This window comes from Budorcas taxicolor, chromosome 5, assembly GCF_023091745.1.
Source record: "Budorcas taxicolor isolate Tak-1 chromosome 5, Takin1.1, whole genome shotgun sequence".
Classification (NCBI taxonomy): domain Eukaryota; kingdom Metazoa; phylum Chordata; class Mammalia; order Artiodactyla; family Bovidae; genus Budorcas; species Budorcas taxicolor.
In genome coordinates this window covers 69,040,512-69,068,375 of record NC_068914.1, presented here as the reverse complement: position 1 = coordinate 69,068,375, position 27,864 = coordinate 69,040,512, and the positions used below count along the sequence as shown (strand labels likewise).

General features: G+C 40.9%; 1 protein-coding gene across 1 annotated transcript in view; it reads left to right on the top strand.

The window, feature by feature from the left end:
- CEP83 (centrosomal protein 83) overlaps positions 1 to 27,864 on the top strand; it is a 134,128-nt gene that overhangs the window by 50,927 nt on the left and 55,337 nt on the right. Inside the window, exons 4-5 of the mRNA XM_052640012.1 lie at positions 24,217 to 24,309; positions 26,970 to 27,101. Of these exons, the coding sequence (XP_052495972.1) occupies positions 24,217 to 24,309; positions 26,970 to 27,101 (225 nt within the window). The remainder of the gene's footprint in view (positions 1 to 24,216; positions 24,310 to 26,969; positions 27,102 to 27,864) is intronic.

The window sequence follows — 27,864 nt, the reverse complement described above, 5'->3', positions numbered from 1 at the left end:
TAACATACTCCAATCCATACATGGAAGTGGGTCACTTTACAAGTTCCCTAGGTTCTCTAACACTGAGAGCAGTGAAGCACAGAACAAAGAGCCCTGTGTCATAGACGTTTGAAATAGGAATTCTGCTTTGAAATTTACTGCCTCACAGTTCTGGAGGCCAGAAGTCCAAAATCAAGTTGTCAGCTAGGCCATGTTGCCTCTGAAAACTGTAGGACGAGTACTTCCCTGCCTTGTCCTAGCTTCTGTTGATGTGCTGACAGTCCTTGGCGTTGCCTGGCAGCTTGCAGGGCTTCAGCTGCTACTTCTGTCATCATGGGACATTCTCTCTGCCCCACCCGACTCCCCACCCACCTGTTTCTGTCTACCCGCATCTTATAAGGACATCAGTCATATTTGATTAACAGGCCATCATACTTCAGTATTACCTTTTCATCTGCAAAACTCCTTATTTCCAAATAAGGTCACATTCTGAGGCACTGGGAATTAAAACTTATCTTTGGAGAGGACACAACTCAACTCACAGCAGATACGAAAGAGAACTAGACTATCAGCTCTAAAATACTAAGGCTCTGTCTGTCTCAGTACCTATGGAACAACAAGTGCAACATACATGAATAGAACAATTCTGACTCGCTCATTTGTTCATTCATGTCATTCATATAAAAAATGCTTGCTAGGCACCATCTTAAGCACTACAGAAACACTAAAAACAATTCCTGCCCTCATGGAGTCCATATTCAAACAGAATAAAAATTGCCATCGTTTATGAGTATCTACTATGTGCCAGACACTATACTAAAAATATACAGGTTATTTTTATCTCATCAGTCTTTAGAACAATCCCTGTTAGAAAACAACATTTATGCCCTTTCAGTTCAGTTCAGTTCCTTAGTCATGTCTGACTCTCTGCGACCCCATGAATTGCAGCACGCCAGGCCTCCCTGTCCATCACCCACTCCCGGAGTTCACTCAAACTCACGTCCATCGAGTTGGTGATGCTATCCAGCCATCTCATCCTCTGTTGTGCCCTTCTCCTCCTGCCCCCAATCGCTCTCAGCATCAGGGTCTTTTCCAATGAGTCAACTCTTCGCATCAGGTGGCCAAAGTACTGGAGTTTCAGCTTTAGCATCATTCCTTCCAAAGTACACCCAGGGCTGATCTCCTTCAGAATGGACTGGTTGGATCTCCTTGCAGTCCAAGGGACTCTCGAGTCTTCTTCAACACCACAGTTCAAAAGCATGAATTCTTCGGGGCTCAGCTTTCTTCACAGTCCAACTCTCACATCCATACATGACCACTGGAAAAACCACAGCCTTGACTAGACAGACCTTTGTTGGCAAAGTAATGTCTCTGCTTTTGAATATGCTATCTAGGTTGGTCATAACTTTCCTTCCAAGGAGTAAGCGTCTTTTAATTTCATGGCTGCAATCACCATCTGCAGTGATTTTGGAGCCCCCCCAAAAAAGTCTGACACTGTTTCCACTGTTTCCCCATCTATTTCCCATGAAGTGATGGGACCAGGTGCCATGATCTTAGTTTTCTGAATGTCGAGCTTTAAACCAACTTTTTCACTCTCCTCTTTCACTTTCATCAAGAGGCTTTCGAGTTCCTCTTCACTTTCTGCCCATAAGGGTGGTGTCATCTGCATATCTGAGGTTATTGATATTTCTCCCAGCAATCTTGATTCCAGCCTGTGCTTCTTCCAGCCCAGCATTTCTCATGATGTACTCTGCATAGAAGTTAAATAAGCAGGATGACAATATACAGCCTTGATGTACTCTTTTCCTATTTGGCACCAGTCTGTTGTTCCATGTCCAGTTCTAACTGCTGCTTCCTGACCTGCATACAGATTTCTCAAGAGGCAAGTTAGGTGGTCTGGTGTTCCCATCTCTTTCAGAATTTTCCACAGTTTATTGTGATCCACACAGTCAAAGGCTTTGGCATAGTCAATAAAGCAGAAGTCGATGTTTTTTCTGGAATTCTCTTGCTTTTTCCATGATGTTGGCAATTTGATCTCTGGTTCCTCTGCCTTTTCTAAAATCTTTATCACATGAGAATGAGGGCATAAAAATGTAACTATTTGCTGAAGGTCATCACCTTCCTGATGAAATGACCTTTTTGGGGTTATAAAATATTCTTTTTATCTTTATTAATAATCTTTGTCTTGAAGTCTATTCTATCTGATAGTAATATAGCTACTGCAGTCGTTTTAGGCTATTTTGTATGTGCTTGTTACAAATAAGCATGTCTGTATTGTTGCTTTCAAGAAACAGAGTTATTACATTTTCAATGTCTGAAAACAGTAATTTGAATACCTTTGGTTTAGTGCCCACAGATTGCATTCATGTAGCACTCAATCTTTGCAAAACAAATTAATCTAACAATTGTAAAGGTTCAAATTTTATTTCCCTCTTCAACTCACATTTCTGAGGTTTTAAAATACTACACCAAGGAATGAAACAGTAGGCATGGTGGAGGCTAAAGTGGTGGTTTTCCCGACAATGGAAGATTTCAAGAAGATACGGAACAACAAACACTGCTGTCAAAGGAAGCCATGCATTTGATGATACTGGCATACTGTACTGCGTGATTTGAAAGATGGCTTTTGCCTCTATCAACCCATGCCTCCAACATTAATAAAACCTTACTGTAACAAGCACTAGAGAAGCAGAAATAAACAATTGGTGCTATTGAGTGATTGCAGGAAAATATCACAACTAATACCTACTAATTTGAAATCTGATGGGTGTTGTTACTGTGTAGCTGCTCAGTTATGTCCGACTCTCTGCTGTGCCATGGACTGCAGCACGCCAGGCTTCCTTGTCATTCACCATCTGCTGGAGCTTGTTCAAACTCAAGTCCCTTAAGTTAGTGATGCCAACCAACCATCTCATCCTCTGTCGTCCCTTTCTCCTCACAGACTTCAGTCTTTCCCAGCATCAGAGTCTTTTCCAGTGAGTTGGCTCTTTGCATCAGGTGGCCAAAGTACTGGAGCTTCAGCTTTAGCATCAATCCCTCCAATGAATATTCAGGTTGATTTCCTTTAGTATTAACTGGTTTGATCTCCTAGCAGTCCAAGGGACTCTCAAGAGTCTTCTGCAACACCACAATTCAAAAGCATCAAGTCTTCGGTGCTCAGCCTTCTTTACGGTCCAACTCTCACATCCATACATGACTACTGGAAAAACCATAGCTTTGACAAGATGGACCTTTGTCAGTGAAGTAGTGTCTCTGCTTTTTAATACGCTGTCTAGGTTGCTCGTGACTTTTCTTCCAAGGAGCATCTTCTAATTACCTGGCTGCAGTCACCATCTGCAGTGATTTTGGAGCCCAAGAAAATAAAGTCTCTCTCAAGGTGTCTATTTTCCCCCCATCTATTCGCCATGGAGTGATGGGACCAGATGCCATGATCTTAGCTTGTTGAACATTGAGTTTTAAGCCAGTTTTTTCACTCTCTTCTTTGACTTTTATCAAGAGGATCTTTAGTTTCAATTCGCTTTCTGCTGTAAGGGTGGCGTCATCTACACATCTGAGCTAATTGATATTTCTCCCAGAAATCTTGATTCCAGCTTGTGCTTCATCCAGCCCAACATTTTGCAAGATGTACTCTGCATATAAGTTAAATAAGGGCAACAATACAGAGTCTTGACGTACTCCTTTCCCTATTTGGAAACAGTCTGTTGTTCCGTGTCTTGTTCTAACTGTTGCTTCTAGAACTACATACAGGTTTCTCAGGAGGCAGATCAGGTGGTCTGATATTCCCATCTCTTTCAGAATTTTTCAGTTTGTTGTGATCCATACAGTCAAAGACTTTGGCATAAAAGCAGAAGTATATGTTTTTCCGGAACTCTCTTGCTTTTTCGAAGATCCAATGGATGCTGGCAATTTGATCTCTGGTTCCTCTGCCTTTTCTAAATCCAGCATGAACATCTGAAAGTTCATGGTTCACGTACTGTTGAAGCCTGGCTTGGAGAATTTTGAGCATTGCTTGACTAGTGTGTGAGATGAGTGCAGCTGTGCAGTAGTTTGAGCATTCTTTGGCATTGCCTTTCTTTGGGATTGGAATGAAAACTGATCTTTTCCAGTCCTGTGGCCACTGCTGAGCGACATACTGAGTGCAGCGCTTTCACAGCACCATCTTTTAGGATTTGAAATAGCTCAACTGGAATTCCATCACCTCCACTAGCTTTGTTCATAGTGATGCTTCCTAAGGCCCGCTTGACTTCACATTCCAGGATGTCTGGCTCTAGGCGAGTGATCACACCATTGTGGTGATCTGGCTCATGAACATCTTTTTTGTACAGTTTTTCTGTGTATTCTTGCCGCCTCTTCTTAATATCTTCTGCTTCTGTTATATCCACAACACTTCTGTCCTTTATTGTGCCCATCTTTGCCTAAAATGTTCCCTTGGTATCTCAAATTGTCTTGAAGAGGTCTCTAGTCTTTCCCATTCTGTTGTTTTCCTCTATTTCTTTGCATTGATCACTGAGGAAGGCTTTCTTATCTCTCCTAGCTATTCCTTGGGACTCTGCATTCAAATGGGTATATGTTTCCTTTTCTCCTTTGCCTTTCGCTTCTTTTCTTTTCACAGCTATTTGTAAGGCCTCCTCAGACAACCATTTTGCCTTTTTGCATTTCTTTCTCTTGGGAATGGGCTTGATCCCTGTCTCCTGTACAGTGTCACGAACCTCCATCCATAGTTCTCAGGCACTCTGTCTATCAGATCTAATCCTTTGAATCTATTTCTCACTTCCACTGTATAATCGTAAGGGATTTGATTTAGGTCATACCTGAGTGGTCTAAGTGCTTTTCCCTACGTTCTTCAATTTAAGTCTGAATTTGGCCATAAGGAGTTCATGATCTAAGCCACAGTCAGCTCCTGGTCTTGTTTTTGTTGACTGTATAGAGCTTCTCCTCTTTGGCTACGAAGAATATAATCAATTTGATTTCGGTATTGACCATCTGGTGATGTCCATGTGTAGAATCTTCTCTTGTGTTGTTGAAAAAAGGTGTTTGCTATGACCAGTGCGTTCTCTTGGCAAAGCTCCATGAGCCTTTGCCCTGCTTCATTCTGTACCCCAAGGCCACATTTGCCTGTTACTCCAGGTATCTCTTGACTTCCTGTTTTTGCATTCCAGTCCCCTATAGTGAAAAGGACATCTTCTTTTGGGTATTAGTTGAACGTCTTGAATGTCTTCATAGAATGGTTTAACTTCAGCTTCTTCAGCATTACTGGTCTTGCGCACAGATTTGGATTACTTGGATACTGAATGGTTTGCCTTGGAAACGAACAGAGATCATTCTGATGTTTTTGAGATTGCATCCAAGTACTGCATTTTGGACTCTTTTGTTGACTATGATGACTACTCCATTTCATCTAAGGGATTCCTGCCCGCAGTAGTAGATATAATGGTCATCTGAGTTAAATTCACCGATTCCAGTCCATTTTAGTTCACTGAGTCGTAAAATGTCGATGTTCACCCTTGCCATCTCCTGTTTGACCACTTCCAATTTGCCTTGATTCATGGACCTGACATTCCAGGTTCCTATGCGGTATTGCTCTTTACAGCATTGGACTTTATTTCCATCACCAGTCACGTACACAACTGGGTGGTGTTTTTGACATCTTAAGGACTTAAAAATTTCATCTAATACAGAAATACTGGTGAGAATTTTTGCAGCCTCTGTTATTTGTTTGACTGCAGTGACTTTTCATTGCTTAGTGCAGGCTTTGTCTGCTTGCAGAGAGCAGGGGTGACTTTTGGTTGCAGTGCTTGGACTTCTCATTGTGGTGGCTTCTCATTTTGGTGGCTTCTCTTGTTGTGGAGCACAAGCTCTGGGCACATGGGGCTCAGTAGTTGTGGCCTGCGGCCTCTAGACCTCAGGCTCAGTATTTGTAATGCATGGGCTTAGTTGCTCCATGGCATGTGGAATATTCCTGGAATAGGGCTCGAACCCGTGTCCCTTGCCTTGACAAGCAGATTCTTTTCCATTGCACCACCAGGGAAGTGGTGTCCTTTATCGAGCCCATCTTTGCAAGGGAACATTTCATGCAAAGATGGGCTCGATAAAGGACAGAAATGGTATGGACCTAACAGAAGCAGAAGATATTAAGAAGAGATAGCAAGAATACACAGAAGAACTGTACAAAAAAGATCTTCATGACCTGGATAATCATGATGGTGATCACCTAGAGCCAGACACCCTGGAATGTGAAGTCAAGTGGGCCTTAGAAAGCATCACTACAAACAAAGCTAGTGGAGGTGATGGAATTCCAATTGAGCTATTTCAAATCCTGAAAGATGATGCTGTGAAAGTGCTGCACTCAATATCCCAGCAAATTTGGAAAACTCAGCAGTGGCCACAGGACTGGAAAAGGTCAGTTTTCATTCCAATCCCAAAGAAAGGCAATGCCAAGGAATGATCAAACTACCACATAATTGCACTCATTTCATATGCTAGTAAAGTAATGCTCAAAATTCTCCAAGCCACGCTTCAGCAATATGTGAACCGTGAACTTCCTGATGTTCAAGCTGGTTTTAGAAAAGGCAGAGGAACCAGAGATCAAATTGCCAACATCCGCTGGATCATGGAAAAAGCAAGAGAGTTCCAGAAAAACATCTATTTCTGCTTTATTGACTATGCCAAAGCTATGCCAAAGCTTTGACTGTGTGGCTCACAATAAACTGTGGAAAGTTCTGAGAGAGATGGGAATACCTGACCACCTGACCTGCCTCTGGAGAAATCTGTATGCAAGTCAGGAAGCAACAGTTAGAACTGGACATGGAACAACAGACTGGTTTCATATTTGAAAAGAAGTATGTCAAGGCTATATATTGTCACCCTGCTTATTTAACTTCTATGCAGAGTACATCATGAGAAACACTGGACTGGAAGAAACACAAGCTGGAATCAAGATTGCCGGGAGAAATGTCAGTCACCTCAGATATGCAGATGATACCACCCTTATGGCAGAAAGTGAAGAGGAGCTAAAAAGCCTCTTGATGAAAGTGAAAGAGGAGAGTGAAAAAGTTGGCTTAAAGCTTAACATTCAGAAAACGAAGATCATGGCATCCGGTCCCATCACTCCGTGGGAAATAGATGGGGCAACAGTGGAAACAGGGTCAGACTTTATTTTTTGGGGCTCCAAAATCACTGCAGATGGTGACTGCAGCCATGAATTAAAAGACGCTTACTCCTTGGAAGAAAAGTTATGACCAACCTAGATAGCATATTCAAAAGCAGAGACATTACTTTGCTGACTACGGTCCATCTAGTCAAGGCTGTGGTTTTTCCAGTAGTCATGTATGGATGTGAGAGTTGGACTGTGAAGAAGGCTGAGTGCCGAAGAATTAATGCTTTTGAACTGTGGTGTTGGAGAAGACTCTTGAGAGTCCCTTGGACTGCAAGGAGATCTAGCCAGTCCATTCTGAAGAAGATCAGCCCTGGGATTTCTTTGGAAGGAATGATGCTAAAGCTGAAACTCCAGTACTTTGGCCACCTGATGCGAAGAGTTGACTCATTGGAAAAGACTCTGATACTAGGAGGGATTGGGGGCAGGAGGAGAAGGGGACGACAGGGGATGAGATGGCTGGATGGCATCACAGACTCGATGGACGTGAGTCTGAGTGAACTCCGGGAGTTGGTGATAGACAGGGAGGCCTGGCGTGCTGCGATTCATGGGGTTGCCAAGAGTCGGACACGACTGAGCAACTGAACTGAACTGAACTGAACCAGGGAAGTCCTCAACTTTTATATATATAAAAGAAATGGTGTTTAAAGATACTTCTGTTGAGCTTTGAATTCTGGGTTGACAGTTTTTCCCTTAATACTTTAACATGTTTTTCTTCTGTCTTCTCACTTAAGTGTTACCTAAGACACTTTTGCTGTCATTTTTATCTTTGTTCTGTTTATCTAATATATCTTTTTTTCTTGTCAGCTCTTAAATTTTTTTCTTTATTGCTGTTTTTCAGTGATTTGGTTGACTTCCCGTTGAACATTTCTCCATGTTTCTGGTACTGAGGTTTATTGAGCTTCTTGGGTCTGTGACTTTATAGTTTTCATCAAATTTAGAAAAATTTTAGATACTGCTTTTCGAAATATTTTTTTCTGCCTCCTATTTGATTTCCTTTGTGAACTGCTTTTAGTCCTCTTAAAGTTCTCCCATAATGCACTGATGTCTTTATCTTTCATCTTTCTTGTCTCTCTGTTTCATTTTGGATAGTTTGTTTCCATGTCTTTCAAGTTCTCTGATCTTTTTTCCTGCAGTGTCTAATATGCTAGTAATTTCACAGTGCATTTGGTGTCCCAGAATTCGTAGTTTTTATCCTGAAGTCCAATTTTGATCTTTTTCATGTTTTCCTTGATATGTTTATTCTTTATTGTAACTTTATGTGGAATTCAGTTATAATGACTGTTTTAATGTCTTTGTTGATGTTAAGATCTCTATCACTCTGTGTTGTTTTGATTGGCTTTCTTTTCCTATTGTAGGTATTATTAGACTGGTGCAAAAGTAATCGCGGTTTTGCATTGTTGCATTTGCTGTTTGATATTGGAGTACATTCTTAAATGTGGTTATGTTATACATTATTGTGCATTTCTTGCTTAATGTTTATTTTAATGAATTATTGCTTGCTGTTTATTTTATATGTATTTTAGACTATGGAAATAATGTTAGACAAAAACAAATTCCAGTGATTTTCTTATTCAAGTTCAAAATGGGTCATAAGCAGTGGAGATAGGTCACAACATCAACAACACATTTGGCCCAGAAACTGCTAATGAACATGTAGTGAAGCAGTGATTCAAGAAGTTTTGCAAAGATAATTAGCCTCTTGAAGATGAGGAGAGTAGTGGTCAGCCATTGGAAGTTGACCAACAGCCAGATGAGAGAATCATCCAAGCTGATCCTCTTACAACTACACGAGAAGTTGCCCGAGAACTTAGCGTCGCCCATTCTTTGGTCGTTTGGCATTTGAAGCAGACTGGAAAGGTGAAAAAGCTTGGTAAGTGGGTGCCTCATGAGCTGACTGTAGATCAAAAAAATTGTCTTGAAGTGTCATGTTCTCTTGTTCTAGACAGCAACAAACTATTTCTTGATCAGATTGTGACGTGCAATGAAAACTGGATTGTATACCTCAGTTGGTGACGACCAGCTCAGCAGTTGGACTGAGAAGAAGCTCTAAAGTCCCTTCCAAAGCCAAACTTGCACCAAGAAAAGGGTCATGGTCACTGTTTAGTGGTCTGCTGCTGGTCTGATTCACTACAGCTTTCTAAATCCCAGCAAAACCATTACTTCTGAGAAGTATGCTGAGCAAGTTGCTGAGATGCACCAAAAACTGCGGTGCCTGCAGCCAGCATTGGTCAACAGAAAGGGCCCAGTTCTTCTCTGTGACAGTGCCCAATCACATATTGTACAACCAATGCTTCAAAAGTTGAACAACCTGGGCTACTAAATTTTGCCTCATCTGTACCTGTATTCACATGACCTCTTGCCAACTGACTACCACTTCTTTAAGCATCTTGACAACTTTTTGCAGGGAAAATGCTTCCACAACCAGCAGGACGCAGAAGATACTTTCCAAGAGTTCATCGAATCCTGAAGCACTGATTTTTTTTTGCTGCAGGAATAAGTGTATTTCTCATTGGCAAAAGTATGTTGATTGTAATGGTTCCTGTTTTAATTAATAAAGACGTGTTTGTGCCTTGTTATACTGATTTAAAATTCAGGGTCCAAAACCACAATTACTACTGCACCAACCTAGTGTGGTTTTTCAGGCTTCTTTACATGTCTGCTAAATTTAAAAATATTTTTTATTTGTATTTAAGTTCCACATGTACAACATTATGGTTCAACATCTGTTTGCACTACAAAGTTATTACCCCCCACAAGTCTAGTTACCATTCATCATCATACAGTTGATCCCCTTGGTCCAAATCACCCATCTCCCAACCCCTTTCTTTTCTGATAACTAGTAATCTGTCCTTTGAATCTGTTTGTTTTTGTTTTGTTTACCCATTGGTATAATCCAAGTCTATGCCCCAACCAGTAACGCTGAAGAAGCTGAAGTTGAACGGTTCTATGAAGACCTACAAGACCTTTTAGAACTAACACCCCAAAAAGATGTCCTTTTCATTATAGGGGACTGGAATGCAAAAGTAGGAAGTCAAGAAACACCTGAAGTAACAGGCAAATTTGGCCTTGAAATACGGAATGAAGCAGGGCAAAGACTAATAGAGTTTGCCAAGAAAATGCACTGGTCATAGCAATACCCTGTTCCAACAACACAAGAGAAGACTCTACACAAGGACATCACCAGATGGTCAACACTGAAATCAGATTGATTATATTCTCTGCAGCCAAAGATGGAGAAGCTCTATACAGTCAACAAAAACAAGACCAGGAGCTGACTATGGCTCAGATCATGAACTCCTTATTACCAAATTCAGACTTAAATTGAAGAAAGTAGGGAAAACTGCTAGACCATTCAGGTATGACCTCAATCGAATCCCTTATGATTATACAGTGGAAGTGAGAAATAGATTTAAGGGACTAGATCTGATAGATAGAGTGCTTGATGAACTGTGGACAGAGGTTTGTGACATTGTACGGGAGACAGGGATCAAGACCATGCCCGTGGAAAAGAAATTCAAAAAAGCAAAATGGCTGTCTGAGGAGGCCTTACAAATAGCTGTGAAAAGAAGAGAGGCGAAAAGCCAAGGAAAAAAGGAAAGATATAAGCATCTGAATGCAGACTTCCAAAGAATAGCAAGAAGAGATAAGAAAGCCTTCTTCAGTCATCAATGCAAAGAAGTAGAGGAAAACAACAGAATGGGAAAGACTAGAGATCTCTTCAAGACAATTAGAGATACCAAGGGAACATCTCATGCAAAGATGGGCTCAATAAAGGACAGAAATGGTATGGACCTAACAGAAGCAGAAGATATTAAGAAGAGGTGGCAAGAATACACAGAAGAACTGTACAAAAAATCTTCACGACCTGGATTATCACGATGGTGTGATCACTCATCTAGAGCCAGACATCCTGGAATGTGAAGTCAAGTGGGCCTTAGAAAGCATCACTACGAACAAAGCTAGTGGAGGTGATGGAATTGCAGTTGAGCTATTTCAAATCCTGAAAGATGATGCTGTGAAAGTGCTGCGCTCATTATGCCAGCAAATTTGGAAAACTCAGCAGTGGCCACAGGACTGGAAAAGGTCAGTGTTCATTCTAATTCCAAAGAAAGGCAATGCCAAAGAATGTTCAAACTACTGCACAATTGCACCCATCTCACACGCTAGTAAAGTAATGCTCAAAATTCTCCAAGCCACACTTCAGCAATACGTGAACCGTGAACTCCCTGATGTTCAAGCTGGCTTTAGGAAAGGCAGAGGAACCAGAGATCAAATTGCCAACATCCGCTGGATCATGGAAAAAGCAAGAGAGTTCCAGAAAAACATCTACTTCTGCTTTATTGACTATGCCAAAGCCTTTGACTGTGTGGATCACAATCAGCTGTGGAAAATTCTGAAAGAAATGGGAATACCAGACCACCTAACCTGCCTCTTGAGAAATCTGTATGCAGGTCAGGAGACAACAGTTAGAACTGGACATGGAACAACAGACTGGTTCCAAATAGGAAAAGGAGTACGTCAAGGCTGTATATTGTCACCCTGCTTATTTAACTTATATGCAGAGTACATCATGAGAAACGCTGGGCTGGAAGAAACACAAGCTGGAATGAAGATTGCCTGGAGAAATATCAATAACCTCAGATATGCAGATGACACCACCCTTACGGCAGAAAGTGAAGAGGAGCTAAAAAGCCTCTTGATGAAAGTGAAAGAGGAGAGTGAAAAAGTTGGCTTAAAGCTCAACATTCAGAAAACGAAGATCATGGCATCCGGTCCCATCACTTCTTGGGAAGTAGATGGGGAAACAGTGAAACAGTGTCAGACTTTTTTGGGGGGCTCCAATATCACTGCAGATGGTGACTGTAGCCATGAAATTAAAAGATGCTTACTCCTTGGAAGAAAAGTTATGACCAACCTAGATAGTATATTCAAAAGCAGAGACATTACTTTGCTGACTACGGTCCGTCTAGTCAAGGCTATGGTTTTTCCTGTGGTCATGTATGGACGTGAGAGTTGGACTGTGAAGAAGGCTGAGTGCCAAAGAATTAATGCTTTTATCCTGTGGTGTTGGAAAAGACTCTTGAGAGTCCCTTGGACTTCAAGGAGGTCCAACCAGTCCATTCTGAAGGAGATCAACCCTGGGATTTCTTTGGAAGGACTGATGCTAAAGCTGAAGCTCCAGTACTTTGGCCACCTCATGCAAACAGTTGACTCATTGGAAAAGACTCTGATGCTGGGAGGGATTGGGGGCAGGAGTAGAAGGGGATGACTGAGGACGAGATGGCTGGATGGCATCACGGACTCTATGGTCGTGAGTCTGAGTGAACTCCGGGAGTTGGTGATGGACAGGGAGGCCTGGCGTGCTGCGATTCATGGGGTCGCAAAGAGTCGGACACGACTGAGCGACTTAACTGAACTGAACTTGGGTAGCATGCATATTTTAACTATTATTTCAATCCATGAGCATGAATTATCTTTCCATTTTTTAGTATCTGCATTTTTTCTCATCTTTGCCTTACAGTTTTCAGTGTACAGGTTTTTCAACCCCTTGGTAAAATTTATTCTTAGATCTTTTGCCTGGTAAAAATTTATTGGTTGCTAGACAGTATAAATTTTATTTTGTTGAATGCTAGATATTTTTGTATTCTGGTAAATATTCTTGATCTTTGTTTTGGGACACAGTTCTTTGGAAACAGTTTTGTCATTCTGGGTCTTGCCCTTAATATTTGTTAAGGGAGAGAAGTTTAGTGTTTAGTGCTGACTATTTGTCACTGCTGAGACTCTTCTGAGTACTCTGCTCATATCTCTGTGAAATGAAGTTTTAAATGTGCCTTCTGGGAAAGGGAACTCTACACAATCTCTGAGTACTCATTCTTCTAATCCTTTCAGGTGGGTTTCTTCCTGACCTTAGGTATTTTCCTCACATGCATGTACTGATCAATACTGAGTGAGTCGAGAGGGTCATTTTGCAGAGCTCCATCATTTTCTTTCCCTGCTACCCTCTTCTCTGTTACTCAGTCGTTGACTCTAGCTACACTAGTCTCCCTGGAGTCTTGCTTCTGTCTCCTTAAGTTGGGGTCCATCAGACTCTTCCTTTGTCACAGCCTGGAAGCTTTTACCAAAGCTCAGCTTCTGTGTTTTCTGTCTCTTGGGGATATCTGTTGCTTCATCATGTCCAGCGTCTTGAAAACCATTGTTTGATTTTTGTTCAGTCTTTTATTTGTTTCAGACAAGGGAGTAAAGTTGATCTCTATTCCATCTGCTGGAAGTGAAAGGACTTTTGTTTTAATTAACTTTTAATTATAGAAATCTGAAGCAACTACAAAAATATAGAGATTGGGGTGATGCATCCCCATGTACCCATCACCGATTACAGATGTAAGCATCTGTAATTACCCTCTCAGAGCCAGTGTTGTGTTGTCTTCTAACATTTTTCCTCTCTCTCTCAACCCTTCTGAATTATTTTGAACCTAATCATATCATCTCAACCCCAGATATGTTAGTACATATCTCTATTATATACCCGAGCAGTTCCTCACAGGTGTAGCCACAATACTATTTCCATACCTAAAAGTGCTTATTTCTTAGAACCTTTTAATGTTATGTTTTCTTTAAGATATTCCCAATAGTCTCACAGTTTTGCTTTCTTGTTTTTAAAGTTGGTTTGTTTGAAAAAGGATCCAAATAAAATTTACATATTCTTTTTAAATTATTGGGCTAGCCAAAAAGTTCATTTGAGTTTTTCTGTTACAACTTACAGAAAAACCTGAATGACCTTTTTGCCCAGCCCTACAGCAAGATGTTAGGAGGGGTGAAATTGCATTTAGAAGCAAACCCCATACCTGCCAGAGATGCTCAGAGGGCTCAAACAAACCCCAGGACCCAGAGACTGAGACAGAACTGTGTTTGAGTGTCTCCTGCAGAGGTCCAGGTCAGCAGTGGACTGCCGCAGAGGCAGGGGCTCTGGGTGCAACAGACCTGGGTGTGGCAGAAGCCCTCTTGGAGGAGGTCACCATTAACCCCACCATAGAGCCTCCAGATCTTACACAGGATTGGGGAAACAGATTCTTGGAGGGCACAAAGAGAAACTTGTGTGCACCAGGACCCAGGAGAAAGGAGCAGTGACTTCACAAGAGACTGACTCAGACTTACCTGTGAGTGTCCAGGAGTTTCTGGCAGAGGCTGGGGTTGGTGGCAGCCTACTGCAGGGTTGGGGGCACTGAGTGTAACAGTGCATACATGGGACCTTTTGAAGGAGGTCACCATTATCTTCATTATCTCCACCATAGTTTGGCCCCAGGTAAATAATAGGGAAAGAACACAGCTCCACCCATCAACAGAAAATTGGATTAAAGATATACTGAGCGTGGCCCTGCCCATCAGAATAAGACCCAGTTTCTCCCTCAGTCAGTCTCTCCCATCAGGAAGCCTCTTATCTTTCTCCATCAGAGGGCAGACAGACTGACAACCACAGTCATAGAAAACTAACCACTCTTATCACATGAACCACAGCCTTGTCTAACTCAGTGAAACTATGAGCCATGCCGTTTAGGGCTACCCATCCAAGATGGACAGGACATGGTGGGAAATTCTGACAAAACGTGGTCCACTGGAGAAGGGATGGCAAACCACTTCAGTATTCTTGCCTTGAGAACCCCATGAACAGTTTGAAAAGGCAAAAAGATAGGACACTGAAAGATGAACTCCCCAGGTCAATAGGTGCCCAATATGCTACTGGAGATCACTGGAGAAATAACTCTAGAAAGAATGAAGAGATGGAGTCAAGGTAAAAACAGCACCCAGTTGTGGATGTGACTGGTGATGGAAGGAAAGTACAATGCTGTAAAGGGCAATATTGCATAGGAACCTGGAATGTTAGTTCCATGCTGCTCCTGCAGCAATCGAGGCAAATTGGAAGTGGTCAAACAGGAGATGGCAAGAGTAAAGGTCGACATTTTAGGAATCAGCGAACTAAGATGGACTGGAATGGGTGAATTTAACTCTGATGACCATTATATCTACGACTGTGGGCAAGAATCCCTTAGAAGAAATGTAGTAGTCATCATAGTCAAGGAAAGACTTCGAAATGCAGTACTTGGATGCAGTCTCAAAACCGACAGATGATCTCTATTCGTTTCCAGGGAAAACCATTCAATATCACAGTAATCCAAATCTGTGCCCCACCAGTAATGCCAAAAAAGCTGAAGTTGAATGGTTCTATGAAGACCTACAAGACATTCTACAACTAATACCCCAAAAAAGATGTCCTTTTCATTATAGGGGACTTGAATGCGAAAGTAGGAAGTTAAGAGATACCTGGAGTAACAGGCAAATTTGGCCTTGGGGTACAGAATGAAGCAGGGCAAAGGCTCATGGAGCTTTGCCAAGAGAATGCACTGGTCATAGCAAACACCTTTTTCCAACAACACAAGAGAAGACTCTACACATGGACATCACCAGATGGTCAATACCGAAATCAAATTGATTATATTCTTCGTAGCCAAAGTGGAGAAGCTCTCTACAGTCAGCAAAAACAAGACTGGGAGCTGACTGTGGCTCAGATCATGAACTCCTTATGGCCAAATTCAGACTTAAATTGAAGAAAGTGGGGAAAACCATTGACCACTCAGGTATGACCTAAATCAAATCCCTTATGATTATACAGTGGAGGTGAGAAATAGATTCAAGGGATTAGATCTGATAGAGTGCCTGAGAACTATGGATAGAGGTTTGTGACACTGTATAGGAGACAGGGATCAAGACCATTCCAAAGTTGAGTTCAGTTGCTCAGTCGTGTCTGACTCTTTGCGACCCCATGAATTGCAGCACGCCAGGCCTCCCTGTCCATCACCAACTCCCGGAGTTCACTCAGACTCATGTCCATCGAGTCAGTAATGCCATCCATCCATCTCATCCTCTGTCATCCCCTTATCCTCCTGCCCCCAGTCCCTCCCAGCATCAGAGTCTTTTCCAATGGGTCAACTCTTCTCATGAGGTGGCCAAAGTACTGGAGTTTCAGCTTCAGCATCAGTCCTTCCAAAGAAATCCCAGGGTTGATCTCCTTCAGAATGGACTGGTTGGATCTCCTTGCAGTCCAAGGGACTCTCAAGAGTCTTCTCCAACACTGTGGTTCAAAAGCATCAATTCTTCGGCACTCAGCCTTCTTCACAGTCCAACTCTCACATCCATACATGACCACAGGAAAAACCATAGCCTTGACTAGACGGACCTTAGTCGGCAAAGTAATGTCTCTGCTTTTGAATATGCTATCTAGGTTGGTCATAACTTTTCTTCCAAGGAGTAAGCATCTTTTAATTTCATGGCTGCAGTCACCATCTGCAGTGATTTTGGAGCCCAAAAAAGTAAAGTCTGACACTGTTTCCCCATGATTTAAAGACTCTGATGCTGGGAGGGATTGGGGGCAGGAGGAGAAGGGGATGACCCAGGATGAGATGGCTGGATGGCATCATGGACTCGATGGACGCAAGTCTGAGTGAACTCCAGGAGATGGTGATGGACAGGGAGGCCTGGTGTGCTGCGATTCATGGGGTCGCAAAGAGTCGGACACAACTGAGCAACTGAACTGAATGGGACCAGATGCCATGATCTTCGTTTTCTGAATGTTGAGCTTTAAGCCAACTTTTTTAGACTCTGCTTTCACTTTCATCAGGAGACTTTATAGTTCCTCTTCACTCTCTGCCATAAGGGTGGTGTCATCTGCATATCTGAGGTTATTGATATTTCTCCCGGCAATCTTCATTCCAGCTTGTGCTTCTTCCAGTCCAGCATTTCTCATGATATACTCTGCATATCAGTTAAATAAGCAGGGTGACAGTATACAGCCTTGACGGACTCCTTTTCCTATTTGGAACCAGTCTGTTGTTCCATGTCCAGTTCTAACTGTTGCTTCCTGACCTGCATATAGGTTTCTCAGGAGGCAGGTCAGGTGGTCTGGCATTCCCATCTCTTTCAGATTTTTCCGCAGTTTATTGTGATCCACACGGTCAAAAGGCTTTGGCATAGTCAATAAAGCAGAAATAGATGTTTTTCTGGAACTCTCTTGCTGTTTCCATGATCTAGCGGATGTTGACAATTTGATCTCTGGTTCCTCTGCCTTTTCTAAAACCAGCTTGAACATCTGGAAGTTAACGGTTCACGTATTGCTGAAGTCTGGTTGGAGAATTTTGAGCATTACTTTACTAGCATGTGAGATGAGTGCAGCTGTGTGGTAGTTTGAGCATTCTTTGGCATTGCCTTTCATTGGGATTGGAATGAATAGTGACCTTTTCCAGTCCTGTGGCCACTGCTGAGTTTTCCAAACTTGCTGGCATATTGAGTGCAGCACTTTCACAGCATCATCTTTCAGGATTTGAAATAGCTCAACTGGAATTCCATCACCTCCACTAGCTTTGTTTGTAGTGATGCTTTCTAAGGCCCACTTGACTTCACATTCCAGGATGTCTGGCTCTAGATGAGTGATCACACTATTGTGATTATCTTGGTTGTGAATATCTTTTTTGTACAGTTCTTCTGTGTATTCTTGCCACCTCTTCTTAATATCTTCTGCTTCTGTTAGGTCCATACCATTTCTGTCCTTTATTGAGCCCATCTTTGCATGAGATGTTCCCTTGGTATCTCTATTTTTCTTATAGAGATCTCTAGTCTTTCCTATTCTGTTGTTTTCCTCTACTTCTTTGCATTGATCGCTGAAGAAGGCTTTCTTATCTCTTCTTGCTATTCTTTGGAAGTCTGCATTCAGATGCTTATATCTTTCCTTTTTTCCTTTGCTTTTTGCTTCTCTTCTATTCACAGCTATTTGTAAGGCCTCCTCAGACAGCCATTTTGCTTTTTGCATTTCTTTTCCATGGGGATGGTCTTGATCCCTGTCTCCTGTACAGTGTCACAAACCTCCGTCCAAAGTTCATCAGGCACTCTTATCTATCAGATCTAGTCCCTTAAATCTATTTCTCACTTCCACTGTATAATCATAAGGTATTTGATTTAGGTCATACATGAATGGTCTAATGGTTTTCCCTACTTTCTTCAATTTAAGTCTGAATTTGGCAATAAGGAGTTAATGATCTGAGCCACAGTCAGCTCCTGGTCTTGTTGTTTTTGACTGTATAGAGCTTTTCGATATTTGGCTGCAAAGAGTATAATCAGGCTGATGTCGGTGTTGACCATCGGTGATGTCCATGTGTAGAGTCTTCTCTTGTGTTGTTGGAGAAAGGTATTTGCTATGACCAGTGCATTTTCTTGGCAAAACTCTATTCGTCTTTGCCCTGCTTCATTCCGTATTCCAAGGCCAAATTTGACTGTTACTTCAGGTGTTTCTTGACTTCCTACTTTTACATTCAAGTCCCCTATAATGAAAAGGACATCTTTTTTGGGTGTTAGTTCTAAAAGGTCTTGTAGGTCTTCATAGAACCATTCAGCTTCTTCAGCGTTACTGGTTAGGGCATAGACTTAGATTACTCTGATATTGAATGGTTTGCCTTGGAAAGGAACAGAGATCATTCTGTCATTTTTAAGATTGCGCACAAGTACTGCATTTCGGACTCTTTTGTTGATCGTGATGGCTTCTCCATTTCTTCTAAGGGATTCCTGCCCGCAGTAGTAGATATAATGGTCATCTGAGTTAAATTCACCCATTCCAGTCCATTTTAGTTCGTTGAGTCGTAAAATGTCGATGGTCACTCTTGCCATATCCTGTTTGACCACTTCCAATTTCCCTTGATTCATGGACCTGACATTCCAGATTCCTATGCAATATTGCTCCTTACAGTATCGGACCTTGCTTCTATCACCAGTCACATCCACAACTGGGTAATGTTTTTGCTTTGGCTCCATCCCTTCATTCTTTCTGGATATTTCTCCAGAAAATCTCCACTGATCTCCAGTAGCATACTGGGCACCTATTGACCTGGGGAGTTCCTCTTTCAGTATCCTATCATTTTGCCTTTTCATACTGTTCATGGGATTCTCAAGGCAAGAATACTGAAGTGGTTTACCATTTCCTTCTCCAGTGGACCACATTCTGTCAGACCTCTCCACCATGACCCGCCCATCTTGGGTGGCCCCACGGGCATGTCTTAGTTTCATTGAGTTAGACAAGGCTGTGGTCCTAGTGTGATCAGATTGATTAGTTTTCTGTGATTATGGTTTCAGTGTGTCTGCCCTCTGATGCCCGCACAGCCACCGCTCCTTGGACGTGGGGTTGCTCTTCCTGGCTGCCGCCCCTGACCTTGGGCGTGCGGTAGGCCCTCCCCTCCACTGCCCCTGACCTCGGATGTGGGGTAGCTTCTCTTGGCTGCTCCTGTGCTATGGCAGCCTGGCACTCTCGGCCGCTGTCCCTGACCTCGGAAAAAGAAATGCAAAAAGGCAAAATGGTTGTCTGAGAAGGCCTTACAAATAGCTGTGAAAAGAAAAGAAGCGAAAGACAAAGGAGAAAAGGAAACATATACCCATTTGAATGCAGAGTCCCAAGGAATAGCTCGGAAAGATAAGAAAGCCTTCCTCAGTGATCAATGCAAAGAAATAGAGGAAAACAACAGAATGGGAAAGACTAGAGATCTCTTCAAGACAGAGATACCAAGGGAACATTTTAGGGAAAGATGCGCTCGATAAAGGACAGAAATGGTATGGATTTAACAGAAGCAAAAGGTGCTGAGAAGAGGTGGCAAGAATACACAGAAGAACTGTACAAAAAAGATCTTCATGAGCCAGATCACCACGATGGTGTGGTCACTCACCTAGAGCCAGACATCCTGGAATGTGAAGTCAAGCAGGCCTTAGAAATCTTCACTACACACAAAGCTAGTGGAGGTGATGAAATTTCAGTTGAGCTATTTCAAATCCTAAAAGATGATGCTGTGAAAGTACTGCACTCAATATGTCACTCAGCAGTGGCCACAGGACTGGAAAAGATCAGTTTTCATTCCAATCCCAATGAAAGGCAGTGCCAAAGAATGCTCAAACTACTGCACAGCTGCACTCATATCACACACTAGTTACGTATTGCTCAAAATTCTCCAAGCCAGGCTTCAGCAGTATATGAACCGTTAACTTCCAGGTGTTCAAGCTGAATTTAGAAAAGGCAGAGGAACCAGAGATCAAATTGCCAGCATCCATTGGATCATCGAAAAAGCAAGAGAGTTCCAGAAAAACATCTACTTCTGCTTTATTGACTATGCCAAAGCCTTTGACTGTGTGGATCACAATAAACTGTGGAAAATTCTGAAAGAGATGGGAATACCAGACCACCTGACCTCCCTCTTGCAAAATCTGTATGCAGGTCAAGAAGCAACAGTTACAAGTGGACATGGAATAACAGACTGGTTCCAAATTGTGAAAGCAGTCATGGCTGTATATTGTGGCCCTGCTTATTTAACTTCAATGCAGAATATGAGAAGCCCTGGACTGAATGAAGCACAAGCTGGAATCAAGATTGCTGGGAGAAATATCAGTTATCTCGATATGCAGATGACACCACCCTTATGGCAGAATGTGAAGAGGAACTAAAAAGCCTCTTGATGAAAGTGAAAGAGGAGAGTGAAAGAGTTGACTTAAAACTCAAAATTCAGAAAATGAAGATCATGGCAGCTGGTGCCGTCACTTCATGGCAAGTAGATGGGATACAGTGAGAAACTATTTTTGAGGGCTCCAAAATCACTGCAGATGGTGACTGCAGCCATGAAATTAAAAAAGACGCTTGCTCCTTGGAAGAAAAGTTATGACCAACCTGAACAGCATATTAAAAAGCAGAGATATCACTTTGACAACAAAGGTCCATCTAGTCAAAGCTGTGGTTTTTCCAGTAGTCATGTATGGGTATGAGAGTTGGAGTATAAGGAAAGCTAATTGCCAAAGAATTGATGCTTTTGAACTGTGGTGTTAGGGAAGACTCTTGAGAGTTTCTTGGACTGCAAGGAGATCCAACCAGTCCATCCTAAAGGAAATCAGTCCTGAATATTCATTGGAAGGACTGATGCTGAAGCTGAAACTCCAGTACTTTGGCTACCTGATGCGAAGAGCTGACTCACTGGAAAAGTCCCTGATGCTGGGAAAGGTTGAAGGCAGGAGGAGAAGGGGACAACAGAGGATAAGTTGATTGGATGGCATCACCGAGTCAATGGATAAGTTTGAGTAAACTCCGGGAGTTGGTGATGGACAGGGAGGCCTGCCATGCTGCAGTCCGTTGGGTCCCAAAGAGTCTGACATGATTGAGTACCTGAACTAACTGAAACAATTCCTTCGCACTTTGGACTCAATTACTAGTCTCTTGACATCATAAACCATATTGTAAGAGGAACTTTCTCTTTGGTTTCTCTAGTCCCATTCATTGCTTCTCCTTCCCATAGCCACCAGTTTTCTCCTACGAGCACTTTTGATCCATGTTGCTTCTTCCTAAAATGTATATGTGGTGATGCCAATCTTAAGCTCAAAAACCTTCAATGAATAAACAAGGTGCAGAAAAATGTGTATGGTATGCCTTTCTTTCTGTAAAAATTTAAAGCAGTATATGTGCTTATGCATCTATAGACTGCCTGAAGAAGACTACGGAAGTTACTGACACTGGTTGCTTTCTAAGAGGGATGCTAGATGACTGAAGTGAGAAAAGGACAGATTTTTCCTATTATATTTTGTTTGAATTCTCTTATTTATGTAATTATGTTTATTCATTTTAAGTAAAAAAAAAATTTAAAGTAAGTACTGAGTAAGTTATAAGAGCATGCACTTGGTATTCAGGAACCTTCTACTCTGTGGGTCCCCTTTCCCTTTTGTTTCCAGCCAGGATGCACCTCACCTGGGCGGTGTTTAACAGGATGTTTCAGCGTGGTCTTGGTTGTTACAAAGTCTGGAGATTACTACCAGTATTGACGCAGGGTCCCAGGATTCTGAATTTCTTGTAGTGCTTAGTGTGGTTCTGCCTAAAATGCCTTTAGGCCACCTTTGAGGATCATTTTTCTCCCCAGGGAATCTAATATTTTATCCATTCTTTGATTTTGTGTTCTGCCTCAGTTTTAGTTTTCCCATTCCTTTGATGTGCCATTCTTTCTATACTAAATATCTTTTTCATTTGTCTTTATCTGTCCGTTAAAACTATATTGCCTGTTTTTAGGTGTTTGTATGTATAAATTATTTTTCACTTGAGATTTGAGCTATTTGGGGGGAGAGATATATTTCCTGGAGTTTTTGTAATCTTTATGAAGTTTGACTCTGTGTGTGTTTTGATAAAAAGGGATATGATAATGTAGCTACTCAATATATTCTGGATTGTTGTGGCAATTAAAATTAATGCTTGTAAGGAATTTAAAACAGTATGTAATGTAGATTACAATGTGTTATATGATGCTTTATATGTAGTAGGCATTCATTCAGTTAAGTTTTTGAAATATTTGGAGTACTGATGAATAAATCAGTGAACATTATTCTTAGTTTTCTGAGATTAATGTAAATACAAACTAGGTTTTATTTTTTTTTCACAACCAGTATTCATTAATCCATTCAAGAAATAATTGTTTCGTGTGCACTAGCCGTGGTGTGAGTTTTCGGAAACACATGGTGACTAAAGGCCGTGTTCTTTTAAGAAGTTTACAGATATACTTCCTTATGAAAATGAGTTCTGTAAGAGTAGAAGAGGGAGGAGCCTAAATTAATTTTGCTGGAACAGTAAATGTCAGCTTTATCTGATTGAAAATAAGTCTGAAGGATGTCCTGTGGTATACCAAATTATTATAATTTATTTTGCTTGCCCTTGACAAAGACTTGGCCACTGTATCCAACATGATAATCTTAGCTGCCAACATGGTTTTTCCTAACAATAGCAATAATAATCAGTGATTGTCTTTACCTCATGTTAATGGGATTTTGTTAATATTTTATCCATTCTTTGGTTTTGTGGTCTACCTAAGGTTTAGTTTTCCCATTCCTTTGATGCACCATTCTTTCTATACTAAATATCTTTTTTGTTCATCTTTACTTGTCTGGTAAACAGTGTCAGACTATTTTTTTGGGTTCCAAAATCACTGCAGATGGTGATTGCAGCCATGAAATTAAAAGATGCTTACTCCTTGGAAGAAAAGTTATGACCAACCTAGATAGTATATTCAAAAACAGAGACATTACTTTGCTGACTAAGGTCCATCTAGTCAAGTTTATGGTTTTTCCTGTGGTCATGTATGGATGTGAGAGTTGGACTGTGAAGAAGGCTGAGCGCTGAAGAATTGATGCTTTTGAACTGTGGTGTTGGAGAAGACTCTTGAGAGTCCCTTGGACTGCAAGGAGATCAACCCTGGGATTTCTTTGGAAGGAATGATGCTAAAGCTGAAACTCCAGTACTTTGGCCACCTCATGCGAAGAGTTGACTCATTGGAAAAGACTCTGATGCTGGGAGGGATTGGGGGCAGGAGGAAAAGTGGACGACGGAGAATGAGATGGCTGGATGGCATCACTGACTTGATGGACATGAGTCTGAGTGAACTCCGGGAGTTGGTGATGGACAGGGAGGCCTGGCGTGCTGTGATTCATGGGGTCGCAAAGAGTCGGACATGACTGAGCGACTGAACTGAACTGAACTGAACTGAAACCTACATTGTCTGTTCTTAGGTATTTATATGTGTAAATTATTTTTCACTTGAGATTTTGAACTAATTGTAGGGAGAGATTTACATCCTGGTAAGTTTTTGTAATCTTGATGAAGTTTGACTGTGTGTTAGTCTGTTAATCTCAGAGAGCTTGAAATTGAGTTTTGTTGTTTCAAGTGATGGTTCTGTTTATATAATGATTACTGTAAAGTTAAGTATATTGCAGCATTTCTCTTAGTTTTTGAACTGTGGTGTTGGAGAAGACTCTTGAGAGTCCCTTGGACTGCAAGGAGATCCAACCAGTCCATTCTGAAGGAGATCAGCCTTGGGATTTCTTTGGAAGGAATGATGCTAAAGCTGAAACTCCAGTACTTTGGCCAGTTTAAGTTTTGAATTTCACTGTTATTAGGAGAGAGGCTTCAAAATTTGTCTAATTCCTGAATTTAATATTTGTGATTTTATATTTAGAATTGTTTGTATTTCTCTACGTATTAGGTATTAACTCCACAGAAGTTGGAATTCTTACGAGCCCAAATACAACAAGAGCTGGAAACTCCAATGAGAGAACGTTTTAGGAATCTAGATGAAGTAAGTAATTTGTATTTATATTTTCATTAGACTGTGAAAGGCTTGATGAGAAAAGCATCATGTTCCTACTCAAAAGCCCTGCAGTGGTTTCCATTCTTACTCTCAGTCCTTATAGTGCCCTTCAAGACTGCACAGGATAAGATCCTGTTCCTCCGTCCACATTAACCTTGTTGGTGTTTCTTTGGTACTCTAGAAGTGGTGCAGTTCGAGACTTTGCCGTAGCTGTTACTCCGGCTGTATATCTCTTGGTTAACTTTCTCATCTTCAAGGCAGCTGAAATTTCACCTTCCCAGCAAGGCCTACTTTGACCTACTGCCTCCATTTAATATTGCAGCCTGCCTTTCCTATCACTCTTAAGATTTTTGGATGCCCATTTACCCTGCTCTACTTTTAATTTTTCTCTAATATTGATAATCTTCTAAATATGCTATATATTTATTGTATTTGTTTTACATTTTTTCTCTTTACAATTGCTAGAATGTAAGTTGCATGAGAAAAGGTAACTTCATTTGTTTTGTTTGACTGTTATACTCCAAATTCCTGAAACTCTTAGCATGCAGCAGGTGCTCAATTAATATTTGTTGAGTAAAAGAATGAAATTCAGGCAACCTCAGAAAAGTGAAAATTTATTAGTTTTTCTTCAAATTGAGATGTTGCGCATATGTAATGTTAGTATAATGTGACTAATTGTTTGGTAAAGGAACAGGAAAAGATGGCAAATACTACCTATATTAGGTACTATGCTAGACATTTTATATATTACATTATTTGATAATTATACTGAACCTTATACATGGAAATGAATATTGTCTCCTTCACAATGGACCCCTTTGGAAAGTTGGAGTCTAGTGATACTGCCATTGAGCAAAATAGTTGTGGAATCCTCTTTTCCTAATGATTTTCTGGCTTGATAAAGTCATTTTTTGAATATCATCCTCGTTGGTAACCAAAGCATTACAGTTTAGTGATAGTAAACTATTTTGGGGGCTCCAAAATCACTGCAGATGGTAACTGCAGCCATGAAATTAAAAGATGCTTACTCCTTGGAAGAAAAGTTATGACCAACCTAGACAGCATATTCAAAAGCAGAGACATTACTTTGCCAACAAAGGTCCATCTAGTTGAGGCTATGGTTTTTTCAATAGTCACGTATGGATGTGAGAGTTGGACTATGAAGAGAGTGCCAAAGAATTGATGCTTTTGAACTGTGGTGTTGGAGAAGACTTGTGAGAGTCTCTTGGACTGCAAGGAGATCCAACCAGTCCAGTCCTAAATATTCATTGGAAGGACTGATGTTGAAGCTGAAACTCCCAATACTTTAGCCACCTGATACGAAGAGCTGACTCATTTGAAAAGACCCTGATGCTGGGAAAGATTGAAGGCAGGAGCAGAAGGGGACAACAGAGGATGAGGTTTCTGGATGGCATCACTGACTCAATGGACATGAGTTTGAGTAAACTCTGGGAGTTGGTGATGGACAGGGAGGCCTGGTGTGCTGCAGTCTATGGGGTTGCAAGAGTCGGACATGACTGAGAGACTGAACTGAACGGAGTAGATTTAATTTGGGGGTATAACAAAATCACTTAACCTGAGTTAGATGATCAAGTTAAGTGAGAGGGTTTTTTGTTTTTTTTTAACTGAGGTATGTCAATAATAAAATCATGAAACCCACTTTCTTGGTCAATAAACTGGCTTAGAAATCTTTCAACTAAAGATGAGCTGAGTATTTTAGAAGATGTGCTTTCGTATTAATTCACTGATGCATGTTGAAATAGTGTCTCCTCCTTGCTCTTTTACCTAAGTTTTTCTTGAGATTCAGAATGCTATCAACTTTTTAGCGTTAGGGAGCAGAATTGGGTCATAGGTATTGCATGTGTTGTTGGTTAGTCAGGAGGGTTGAAGTTATACTTCAGACTGGTGTGTTGACTTGGACTATCATTATAACATTTGATTGAACCTTAGGTTATTATGCTAAGCATTCAGATAACCATTTACATACTTAGAATTCGTCCTTTTTGTCTTTTAAGATGGCATTTCATGTTATAGAATTAGTTTTTATTTTTATTATTTTTAAAAATTTGAATGTAATTGCTTTACCATATTGACTGTACAACAATGTGAATCAACTGTATGTATACACATATAGCCTCCATTTTGAGCCTCCCTTCCACCCCCAGCCCCCATTCCACCTCTTTAGGTCATCACAGAGCACTGAGCTGAGCGCCCTGTGCTGTTTAGCAGCTTCCCACTAACTAGCTATTTTACACATGGCAGTGTAAGTATTTCAGTGCTACTCTCATAGAATTAATGTTTAAAATCTATTTTGAAAGGTGTGCTACATTCTTAAATATTATTTTATTAACCCAGGAAGTCAAAACTCCTGACATGCTACACATTTCTATTACGAAAATCAATGAGGAAATGAGATTAATGATAATTTCCTTTATTAAAACCTTTTCAGGAGTGTGCTAATTCTGTTTGTAGCATTCTTGTCATGAGGACTTTTCCAAAGTTTGTTTATGCTTCTGTTAAGCTTATTTTTTACTTTTAGAATGGCTTTCAGTATAAAACAGTTTAAATTTTTTGCAAAAGTGATTTTTTTAAGTAACTATAAATTTCATTTTAAAATTTGTGATAAATTACAATCTTTTTAAATTTAGGAAGTGGAAAAGTATAGAGCTGAATATAATAAGCTTCGCTATGAACATACATTTCTCAAATCAGAATTTGAACACCAGAAAGAAGAATTTGCACGTATTTTAGAAGAAGAAAAAATAAAACACAAATCAGAGGTGAGTGACTGATTATACTGGTTTAGTCATTATGCTACTAATCAATAAAATTTTATGATTATATATTTTTTGTGAATCTCAACTTAGAGCTGATTGCATAATTATTTTATTGGCTAATAATTATATGGCTAATATTTGTCATTATTTTCATCTGCTCTATAGCAGCATTTTTCTTGTGAATGTTCTTTTTCGACTGTTAATTTTTCTTCTTTCCCTCTTTCCTTTTGCCCCAGTTAATGAAGATGCATAGCCACAGAGACAGACTTCTCTTTGCAAATACAGTTTGTATGATTGCTTGGTTAGCAGTGTCCCCCTCTACTTATTAAAATCAAACCATATTCAGGAGAGCTCTGGCTGTCAGCCCATGCGCCTTATTTCCACTGATAAAAATTAAGGAGTTTATACCTTAGGGAGTGCCTATCACCGTTAACATTGTGCCCCTCACCATCACTGTGTTCTTTCTGAGATCTACAATCGTAACAATGCCTGTAGTCTACAACTGTATTCTGTGTCTGTTGAGTTAGGCGGCCTCTTTTACCATTTTGTGGTTTGTCTCCTAAATTTGCCAAAAATGAAATTTGTGTTTCTTATTCCTCATGGTATTTTTAGGTGATTTTTCAGGATGGAAAGAGAAATAACCGTTTTATCCTGCTATGTTATCTGCTGGCTCAGATAGGAAAGAACCAGCTTGCAATGTAGGAGACCCAGGTTCAATCCCTGCATAGGGAAGACCCCCTGGAGAAGGAAATGGCAACCCACACCA